This window comes from Brassica napus, chromosome A8 (genome assembly GCF_020379485.1).
Source record: "Brassica napus cultivar Da-Ae chromosome A8, Da-Ae, whole genome shotgun sequence".
In the NCBI taxonomy this organism is placed as follows: Eukaryota; Viridiplantae; Streptophyta; class Magnoliopsida; order Brassicales; family Brassicaceae; genus Brassica; species Brassica napus.
Window position 1 is genome coordinate 20,768,177 of NC_063441.1, and position 10,477 is coordinate 20,778,653.

Here is a 10,477-nt window from a genome sequence, read left to right on the forward strand (position 1 = left end):
TTAGAAATGGTTTGTAGATTCAGTCAACTTTTGTTTCTCAATAAAAACAAACATAATATCTAAAGTCATGTGGTTATCTACTCTCATATCAATTTTACATCTATTGGGATCTGTATAGATGTCTTTTTTGGTAAAAGATCTGTATAGATGTTTGACCCAAGAAAAAAGAAGATCTGTATAGATGTTGATACTAATTCTCTTAACCAAAAAAAAAGGATAGCAACAAATCATATAAACCAACCATAACGTTACCTTTTGAATTTTAAATTTATTTTCTGAAAATTTTGAAAATATTTTGATCTTATTTCCAAAACTATGTTTCTTTATTCTCTGAATCTTGTCATATATATATTATCTTTCTTATTAAGTTGGGTGAATGAAAGAAAATATATAATCAAATTAGCTATCATATATGTACAAAGTCGTTTTCTCCTTGTGAGGTATATGTATATACATATTATCTGTGACATTTGTAAGGAGAATAAGATTATCTTACATACATGCAAATATATGTCCAGTATAAACGTACATACCATAATCCTTGTATACATGTGTAAGGAATTAGTCTGATTACTGAGCAAATGTAACAATACCATTTTCTTATAAAAATTAAGGAATTTTAGTAATTAAACTCCTCGAACTAAAGATGAATCGTAAAAAAAAAATTCAATTAAACATCATGTGAAATAAACTATCAACTTTAATTCTAGATGGAGGGTGACATACGTTAACGGTTTATAAATTAACGTTGAAAACTTAGTTGAGGCAGTTTTTACGATTTAAAAATAGTTGAGGGGTTTATCACTAAAAGTCATTAAATGTTTTAAAATATTTATTATCATTTATACATTATTTTAGATTGTTTTATAAGCATTTAAAATTAATTTATAAATTTTAATACATTACTTTATAACCGATTTATAAAACTTCATAAATGTTTTAATACTTTTACATATGATTAATAAGGTTTCACAATGATTTTATAAGTTTTTATAATTTCTGCTACTTGTTAAGAAAAAATAATCTAACATTATTCATGATACTACTAAAACATAAAATAATACAATAAATCAAAATAATATATCAATATATTATTTTATTGATCAAGAAAACAAAAATATAGCAGATTAGTTTAGAAATCAATGAGAATAAAAATAATCATGCATTATTTTTGAGGGACACTGGGAAAGTATGAGCCAGAAGACAAAAATCATTGATGAATACAGAAATAAGAAAAAAAGTGTGTCGTACTGTAAATAAAAAGATTGACTTCAATGATGAATTATCCTCGACACTACTTAAGACTTAATATAATTTAGAAATTTTAAATAATTTGATATTTGACACTGGCGATACAAACACACAAATTTTATTATATCACTATTGCCAAATATCAAATAATTCAGTATTTTGAAATAATATTAAGTTGTAAATAGTGTTGAAAATTATTAATTTATGATGTATAAATTAATGTATTAAAATTTATAAATTTGTTTTAAAGGCTTATAAATCAATCTAAAACAATGTATAAATGATAATAAATATTTTATAACATTTAATAAGTTTTAATGATATAATCTCTCAACTACTTTTGAATCGTAAAAAACCAATCAACTAAGTTTTCAACATTATAAATCTTCAATTTATAATCAACTTTTAGTTGAGTATTTTTTTTACGATTCATCTTTAGTTGAGAGGTGTAATTACTAAAAACCCAAAAAATTAAAGCTAAAATATATATGATTGGGAACTGATTAACATCATAAACTCAACCCAACTATCGAATAATGTCGGCCCAATAGAGAAAAATGCACTTCAACCCACCCAATCTAATCCAACTCGACCCGACCCGACCCGACCCTTAGCTTTTAACAGTGAAGTAGTGGAAACTTGAACCCTAAACCCGCGTCCTCTCTCTCTCTTCCATCGCCGACTATGGCCAAAGAGAAACTGAAACCTCTTCTCACCTCGGATGGAGGTTTGCTTTACTCAATTCTAACGCTAATTAGCTCCTTCACATGGCTAAACCACCTTACTCATCGTTATGTGTTTCTCTTGACTTCAACAGGTGAAATCGCCGAGACTCCTCCCCGAGAGAAGAAGCATAAGAAGAAGAACAAGAAGCGAGCTGAACCTGATCCCGACTTGCCTTCAACGCGTGATTACGGTAAGAGATTATTCAAAGTTTACAGCTTTCGTTAAAGCTATGGACTTGTCAAGCTGTTGGTTTTTGAAAGGCTCCATTTTTTTTTAAAGATATAGGTGTTGGTGAAGATAGAGATGGAGTGTTGGTTGACGACGCTCACAACGAGCCAACGATGGGTGATAAGTTCGAGAGTCTTAACTTATTAGGTGGAGAGAAAGTTATCACTGATAAGCCTCCTACTGCAGCTTCTGTGAACGTTCTTCTGAGACAAGCATTGCATGCTGATGATCGGTCTCTTCTACTTGATTGCTTGTACAACCGAGATGAACAGGTTCTGTTTCTGTTTCTTTACATATTTTCATTCTTGGTTTCTTCTTAATTCTTACAGTTATGTATGGTTTTGTAGGTGATTGCTAACTCGGTTGCTAAGTTGAATTCAGCAGAAGTACTCAAGCTTTTGAATTCTCTTCTACCAATACTACAGTCTAGGTGAGAGTTTGAAGATATGTTAATTGGGTGTATGTGCTTGTTGAAGCTGATCTGCAAGTGTTGACTTTTTAAAAAAAAAAATACTTTCTTGATTTGCAGGGGTGCAGTATTAGCTTGTGCGATTCCGTGGATAAAGTCTCTGTTACTTACTCATTCCAGTGGGATTATGTCCCAGGAGTCATCCTTGCTCGCATTAAACTCCATGTATCAGGTTAGGAACTGTATCAGTTTATTGTATGACCGTGCTTTCTCTGGCGGCTTTGGAGTATATGATGATTGATATATGTGTGTGTGATTGGTTGTGTGTGCAGCTCATCGAATCTCGGATAACAACTCTTCACACTGCTGTACAAGTTTCAAGCGAATTGGACTTGGTATGTATTTATTGTCTTCCCCTGAAACGAGGAATGATTTGGTTTCAGTATGTAGCCTAGGGGATAGCATTAGGTTTGGTGTTTGTTTGAATAAGGTCGCTTTGCTTGGGTAACACTGACATTTGGACGAGAGAGTATGTTACTTATTTGTCGTTGGTTGTGATTATGGTAGATTGTGGACGACTTGGATGAAGAAGAAGAAGATGAAGGTCCTGTGATCTATGAGGACAAGGACAGCGATGAAGAAGGAGGAGCAGGAGTAGAGGAAGCAATGGAGACAGATGAAGAGGGAGACGAATCAGAGGATGAAGATGCTGATGGTGTCAATAGTTTTGAAGATTTTGACGACATGAGCGATTGACAAAACTTACTGAAAACGGATAAAGTTTTGGTCTGTGTGAGGCTGATTAAGTGGGGGCTGAAAGGTACAAGTCTCAGGCACGAATTTTGTAATACTCAATGGTTTGTATCAATTAGACTTTGTCCCCTGAGAAAGAGTTTATTTTCGATTAAAAAAAGTTTGACGGCAATATGAAAAGTTAAAGGAATGGTATAGAACTTACAGTTTTCAATAAGCTTTAAATAATCTCATTTACGATTTTAGTAAAGTAATAATAAAGCTCATGTTAACCCAACCTAATATGTTGTCGGGATAACGATTTATACATGCTTGCCACACATCCCACCACTTCACTCCAGAATGACGCGAGTCACCAGATGTAGCTTCTGCGAGATGGGGAGCTTTTAAAGCGATGCATCATAAATGCGAGAAGCCTTGCACAATCTATAGAAGAAAATTTTTATTTATAAAGAAGAGGATATATTGTTTGGGAAGAAGTAAGAAATGGCGAGCGGACAGAAGGAGGAGTTCAGTGTGAAGGAGGCCGGCCAAAACGCGGGCCAAGCGCCACAAGTCAGTGATCTCTACTTCAGTTTCCCCATTACTTGTCACTTTTTATTACTAGAAGTGTAAAAAATGTAAATTCTTTTGTTTGATATCAGGTGAAGAGGGATGATTGGAAAGTAGACAACACCACCAACTCTTCTCAAACTTCAGCAGACTTTCTCCAGCAGGTTAACTAACACATAAACCCTACATGTTGTTTTTAGATTTTTTTGGTTTTCTTTGTGCTTTAAGTGAAGTAAGAATGGTGATTTATCAGAAAGGGGAGGAAGTGAAGAGCATGGCACAAGGAGCATCAGAGGCAGTGAAGAACAAACTGGGGATGAACAATGATTATAAGAACAAGAACCCTTTGGACAGGAAGAATCCTAACAACACAACTTGTCCAAGCATGCCTGGTCATCCTCCTTCTGATATTTAACTTTGTTTTCTCCACTAGACTCTCTGTAATAACAATAAAAGGGATCCACACAATACATTCAACCCCAACACATGTTCAAACTTGGCTTCAGTCTTTGGAATTCAAAATAAAAATAAGACATATTGAGACTTTGGTTATAGTCTTCGGAATGATCTTTCTATCTCAAAAACCGGTTTACACTTGGTAATTCCACCCCATCCCAGTCCAGCTACTGTTCTTTTCACATTTTTTATACGCAGAGATCCACAAACTTCAATTATGGAGTCATCCATTATATTTGATGGCAGACATTGCAAGTGCATTCATTGGATCAACAAACTTCTTTAGCAGAGGATCATTATTGCCGCATCTCATCTGACACGAGCACCACCACCATCACATCCACCCGCCTGCATCAACAGTACCTACAAGGCTACAATCAGTGCCGTGCGAAGGGTTTTAGGGGCCTAAGGCAAGTTTTAAAAATAAATTTATATATAACTATAAAAAAAAAAATTTCTAATACGATATATCACTTTCGCGAAATACATAAGTTTAACACTTACAAGAATAAATTTATTACGTAAATATGTTATGTTATGTCCTATAAGAAAAAAGTATATGGATTTAGAAATTGAGTTATTCGATTCTCGTAGAAATTTTTTTTAGAAATAAGTTTAAACAACTAAACTAGAAATTATTTTAAATTTTGGGGCCCTAAAAAACGTAATATTATTCGGGGGCCTAAGGCGAATGCCTTTTTCAATACACTGTAGGCACGCCTCTGGCTACAATGCTATCCTCAGAAGGTCCCCTGCTCCTTTCATGCCATCTCTCTTTATTGTTTTTATGGCTGGAATCACCGTGTGCTCCATCAATGGAATTCTCAGAGACGTTTCAGTTTGTTTGTCAGAGATCTGCAACAGGGGATGGTGATGATGATCTTCGGAAAATTTACAGAAAATGCAGAAAACAGGTTAGGGTAGAGATGAAAGCTGAGAAAAGCTCCCACTAGCACATAAACAAGTACCATCAAAAACCAAAAAGAAAGAAAAAAAGAGTTGTTTTGGTGGAGAAACGTGTAGAGAGAAGTAAGAATAGATTTTGTATGGAACATTTCTAAACTACTATTTCGTCCCACATCGGTTTCTTGACTCAAAATTGTGTTGTTTATATGAGTCCTTCAAACAGTTACTGCACGTCGAGCTCAGTAACAAGGGCTTGTGACCCATGTGGGGACAACAAGTTGGTTGAACACTGGCTCGGTCCACAGGTCGGATCTGTTATGGCACTGTTCTGGGCTGCCCAGTCCAAGCCGAGAGTGAACCGTGTGTGTTGAGCGAAGGCTTGGCTCAAGCGGTTCCTAAAGTGTAGGGCAATGCGCTAGGCTGGTTTCACAGAGCAGCGATCACCTCCCTCTTTCGGCAGTGGACGGATCACGGCTCAACGTCACTCACGTTCACCATGGCCTGCTGGCTCGTACCCAGCTGGACATCCATTTTTTTTTTTGTTAACCAAGTTTCTTCTCCTCCACTATTATTTTTTTTCATTTTTATTTCTTTCATCAAATTCAGATGATACGGAAAATGCAATAACGCTGATAAAATCTGATTAACAACAAAAATGATTCACAGTCAAATTAGCCTACCACGTATGTTAAAGAAAATGATTCGAGGGCTCTGCCTAAAATGCATTAGTTCGGTTTGGAGTTAGGTTAGATGCTAACTTAAACAACATGATCTCTTCTTAACCCTTGTTATTTTACTAATCTTCTTGGTTCAAAATAAGGTGGGAAGGGTTATCGGAGCGGTGACAATGGGGAGGAGAGGGCGTGTGAGTTAAGCTAATCTCCGACGCTTAAACCGTAATTCTTGCCTTGTAAACAAAATAAACAATATTATGAAAAAATGGTTAATTTTATTTAGCTTTTTGGAATCTTGCTTCCTTGTTTCTCCAAATTAACAAAGTCAGATTCAATTGTTAGGCAACATCTCTTACACTGCGTCCAAGCAAGAATATTTAGATTCCATGCTGTTTTCAATAATAAATAAAACATGATTAATGCATGCCAATGTATGTATTATACTATTATTTACTAATAAAATAATATCCATTTATTTCATTTATATAATTAATCTGTTCAATGTAAGAGAGGTGATCTCTTTCGAAAAATAAGCTGAAGTTGTAAAATCAAAATCGCCTCTCTCTTTTGGTCAACACCATTGCATAAAGTATAGGCGGTGGCTTGTGGATGGTTTTTCTGCTTCTGAGTCGCGTATATAAACTTGAAACTCAAGATTCCATTTTTTATTCCTCCAACATTCAAATATGGTTTACCATAGAGAGGAAAAGTCATATCGTTTCCTTCTTATCTCTTATAAGAAAATATATGATCAAAACTCCCCTATAAATACATAGGTTTCGGAGCATCCTAAGAAAATCAAACCAGGAAACAAAAACAGTCTTACATATCCACAATGAAGAAGAACAACAACAACAGGAACATTATGAAGATGAGTTCGGCACAAGAAAGTGGTAATGGTACTACTAACATCGTGATCACAGAGACGAGGAATAAGAAGGTAGAGAGGAACGCATCAATGGACGTGGACCAATGCGCGGAAGCTTTCATCACAAATTTCAGAAAGCAGCTTCTTCTACAGCGTCTGGAATCCATCGAAAACATGCTCTCTAGGGGGCTTTAAAACTATTTGTTAATAAACACTTGTATGTATTACTCCTTTTATGTATTATTTATTTCTTTTTCTTTTATATGCGCTAACTACCACGGTTTAGAATGCATTAACCGAGAGAGAAACAATATATATATATAGGTTTATATGGTTTCGGCTTCAAATTAGTTGGTAATGAATAAATTCATCTATGTCATTTTTTTACTAGTCTGTTGTGAATTCAGGAATATAACACGATGGATCTGACGCAAAAATAAAAGAGCATTAAAATTAAGCAAAATATTTTATATGATTTTTAGTTAGTTTGCAAATGATTCATAAACCCTAAAATTCATGATAACTAACATCCTATAAAAACCTAATTTTATTTCAAACACTTGAATAATAGAACCCTGGACGGTAAAACATAAACAAAACATGATAAAACAATAAAGAGAAAATGATATTTTCTTTAATATATGCTCTTTTCACATTCCACTGATTCACGTCGGTCTCTTATTCATTACATTCAATATCAAGTAGACAATACATACACACAGGATGACAACAAAGACAGAGATCGTTACGGGTGGACCACTTGGTTGATCTGAATTTGGGGTTGTGGCTGCACCATCTGATGGAGTTTGACTCTTGAGCAAGACCGAACCATGCCTCCTACGAGGGGGACAATGGGGAGGCTGTCACAGTTGCAGATCTCGATCATGAAACCATCAGGGTCGTGGAAGAAGAGCTGGTCCACTTGTATCCCTCCTTCTTCCACTTTAGACCTCACATAGTCTATCTCCATTTCATCAAGCTTCTTCTCCACTGCTCCCATACTTTCGCACTGCATATTCACAATTAACAAGTCTCTTCTTTACACTAAAATATGCAAAAATCGCCGCATATATGCACAAAACAGAGTAACAATGTATGCTTGGTTTCTCATTTTCTCAACACACAATATATGTTTCAATTCTCAAAACCAAATGGTTTGTTCTCTAATCCTCGGTAAGAGTTCTATTACACAATTATAAGGACCCACTTTTCTTTTTACTGATCTTAAGGGAACATCTATTTTCAGAGCTTTGTATGCACCCAAATTATGTTTTAGGGTTTAAAATGCAAAAGTAAAAACAAAAACAAAAATGGTAAAAAAATAACCTGGAAAGAGATATGATTATCTTTGGGGTTAATTTCATTTTTCTTTGGAAGTTTCTCAAGTTCTAGGGCACGCAAGAGGTGTATTCCAATTCCATGTCCAAATAACCTAGACCCAAAAAAAAAACATTTTTAAAACTCATTTATAGTTTTCTGTAAAGTCTTTCAAAATTCAGATATAACTAAGAGAGGGTACCAAGCGCCTTCAAAATTTAAAGATTCAGGTCTTCGAATAGGGAAGAACCCTAACACCCTTTGGTAAAAGTTCATAGATTCTTCGATGGATCGGCACAAGAGAGACACATGGTTCAGTGACGTGAGATGGAGAGGGTTTCCTGCGTTTTCCTTCATCTTCCCGAGATAACTCCTAAGAAACAAAAAGCAACGCTGCCTCCGATCAACAAGAAAACAACCCAAATACAACGGCGTCGATGGTGATGCAGATTGAAATATATGTAGTTGTACGTGTGTATATATATATATATATATAGTCGTGTGAGGGAAGTTAAATTGGATAACTACGAAACTTATCTGGTAATCAACGACTTGACCATGCTGGTGTATTTATAGAAGGCCTCTATAAGCAAATGGAATTATGTATTTTTATGAAATTTAATCTTCATAACGTAACAAATTAGGCCTATAACTGCATAACTCATTTAATTGGTTTAGCCATTATAGGATTTGGATATTAGAAACTAATCAACATGATTAACAATAGTACGTAGTATAAATGAATAATAATGTGTGCTAGCTGTTGAAAAGGAAATATATATGCAGTCAAATCAATGCAACCCGTGATCGAAATGACGATGATATACGTAAAATTAATTAATAATGTGATGAACAAACAAATAGCTAGCTGCTACTATACACAATAACAACTACGACATATATAAAAAGGAAATTGGTGAAAATCTGTGAAATTGGGCAACCTCATTCGGAAGATGTTGTGATCTTGAGGCTGCCAGGATGAGTTCGACACGTAAAAAAAAAGCATACGATAGAGATGATTCTGGACACGTCAGCAATTACGAAACATAAGTCTTTTGTTGTCTTATCTTGTGTATAAAAGATTTTGGACTTTTTTTTGATAACTTAGATTTTGGTCTTCTGTTGCCGTATCCAGCTCATTTTAGGCTGTCCCAATTGGCAAACGATTTTGTTTGCGATATTTTGGAGTGTGTCAAAATGTTTGTTTAAAATGTCTTAAAGGTAATTTGAAATAATAATAAGATGTTGAATTTTTGGTCGTCTAAATAACTTATTAGCTTTTTGTTTTTGAGCAGATGTTTTAAATAATTATACAATTTTGATAGTTTTTCCTTTTTCACTTTATTTGATGTTTAAGGTTAATACACTTTGATTAAGAATATCTAACTTTTATATCATTTGGTTATATAAAATATTATTAAACAAAACTGATTCAACTGATTAATAAAATTGGGATTATATGTTTGGTTACAAAACTTAAAATATATTAAATGTTGTTTAGAATAATGAAAACATCACTGATTTTGAAAAAAAAAATATTCTTAAATGTCAAATAAAATAAAATGAAAAGAGGGAAAACTGAAAAAAAAGAGAGTTTATTTGAAAGCTTGAAGATCTGAGAAAGGAAAAGGAATCTCCCTTAAAAACTAAGGTTGAAGAGGCATAGTTTTTTTTTGATAAAAAAGAGGCATAACGTTTTTTTTTTAAAGAACTGTTTTGGATAAAAAGTTATAGTGAATAGACCCATCGCAACCGATATCCTAAATCCAAGAAAAACCCTTATGATTTTTTTGGAGAGTCACAATACTACCGCACATACAGAGAGTTTGAGAGTTGAACCTGAGAGACCACAGTTTAAAAGATGGTGTCTATGTGTAATATGTGTAACTAAGTAGACACATAATGTAGATGGAAATTTTACCAAAAAATTTTGGATGGAGATACACTTGATAGTTAAGTTAGATGGGGAGAGAAGATGTTGATGGTTAAAAAATAGGGACGGTCGATATCAATGGAGAGTTAAAGGAAATGTGTCACTGTTCCAAATCTATCAAGAGAAAGAAGACACCACCTTCTTCTTTCTTGTTACCCTCATTATTTCATTTTTTCCCTCTTTTCACACTATTTGTATGTAATAAGAGGTATTTTTAATCAACCCCACGATATGAAATTTTTAGTATGAATAGTTAAATGAAAGTTTAAAGTAAGTAGGGGACAAGTCATAAATATGAGCACCAACAAGTACCAACAAGCTACTGTCGAAGTGAAAGATGAAGCTCTTCTTTAACCTAACTCGTTATGCCTTCACCTTCAAGTGTACTTTCTGAAAGTTAAAGA

At 34.3% G+C, this 10,477-nt stretch overlaps 4 protein-coding genes across 5 annotated transcripts; 3 read left to right on the top strand and 1 right to left on the bottom strand.

Annotated features, from left to right (window-relative positions):
• Window positions 1–1,856: 1,856 nt before the first annotated feature.
• LOC106382300 (WD repeat-containing protein 43-like) lies at window positions 1,857–3,584 on the top strand. Of its 2 annotated transcripts, none has more exons than XM_048738170.1 (7): window positions 1,857–1,978; window positions 2,069–2,167; window positions 2,257–2,477; window positions 2,553–2,635; window positions 2,735–2,846; window positions 2,947–3,009; window positions 3,182–3,584. In XM_048738170.1, exons 1-7 carry the CDS (start codon window positions 1,936–1,938, stop codon window positions 3,368–3,370), a joined length of 810 nt encoding a protein of 269 aa, XP_048594127.1. In that variant the 5' UTR covers window positions 1,857–1,935; the 3' UTR covers window positions 3,371–3,584. The 2 variants fall into 2 exon arrangements, with proteins under 2 accessions (XP_048594127.1, XP_013677745.2); XM_013822291.3 differs by having other exon boundaries at window positions 2,263–2,477.
• A 96-nt stretch (window positions 3,585–3,680) lies between these two features.
• LOC106382301 (late embryogenesis abundant protein 1-like) lies at window positions 3,681–4,476 on the top strand. The gene is made up of 3 exons (XM_013822292.3): window positions 3,681–3,922; window positions 4,012–4,083; window positions 4,173–4,476. Exons 1-3 carry the CDS (start codon window positions 3,854–3,856, stop codon window positions 4,332–4,334), a joined length of 303 nt encoding a protein of 100 aa, XP_013677746.2. The 5' UTR covers window positions 3,681–3,853; the 3' UTR covers window positions 4,335–4,476.
• Window positions 4,477–5,121: 645 nt separating this feature from the next.
• Window positions 5,122–7,557, top strand: LOC106380244. The gene has a single exon (XM_048738171.1). The coding sequence runs from the start codon at window positions 6,791–6,793 to the stop codon at window positions 7,016–7,018; it is 228 nt and encodes a 75-aa protein (XP_048594128.1). The 5' UTR covers window positions 5,122–6,790; the 3' UTR covers window positions 7,019–7,557.
• On the bottom strand, window positions 7,431–8,793 carry LOC106379898 (glyoxylase I 4-like). Its single transcript, XM_013819745.3, has 3 exons — window positions 8,343–8,793; window positions 8,150–8,255; window positions 7,431–7,832 (listed from the first exon to the last, which is right to left on the bottom strand). Exons 1-3 carry the CDS (start codon window positions 8,495–8,497, stop codon window positions 7,569–7,571), a joined length of 525 nt encoding a protein of 174 aa, XP_013675199.2. The 5' UTR covers window positions 8,498–8,793; the 3' UTR covers window positions 7,431–7,568.
• Between the last annotated feature and the right edge of the window lie 1,684 nt (window positions 8,794–10,477).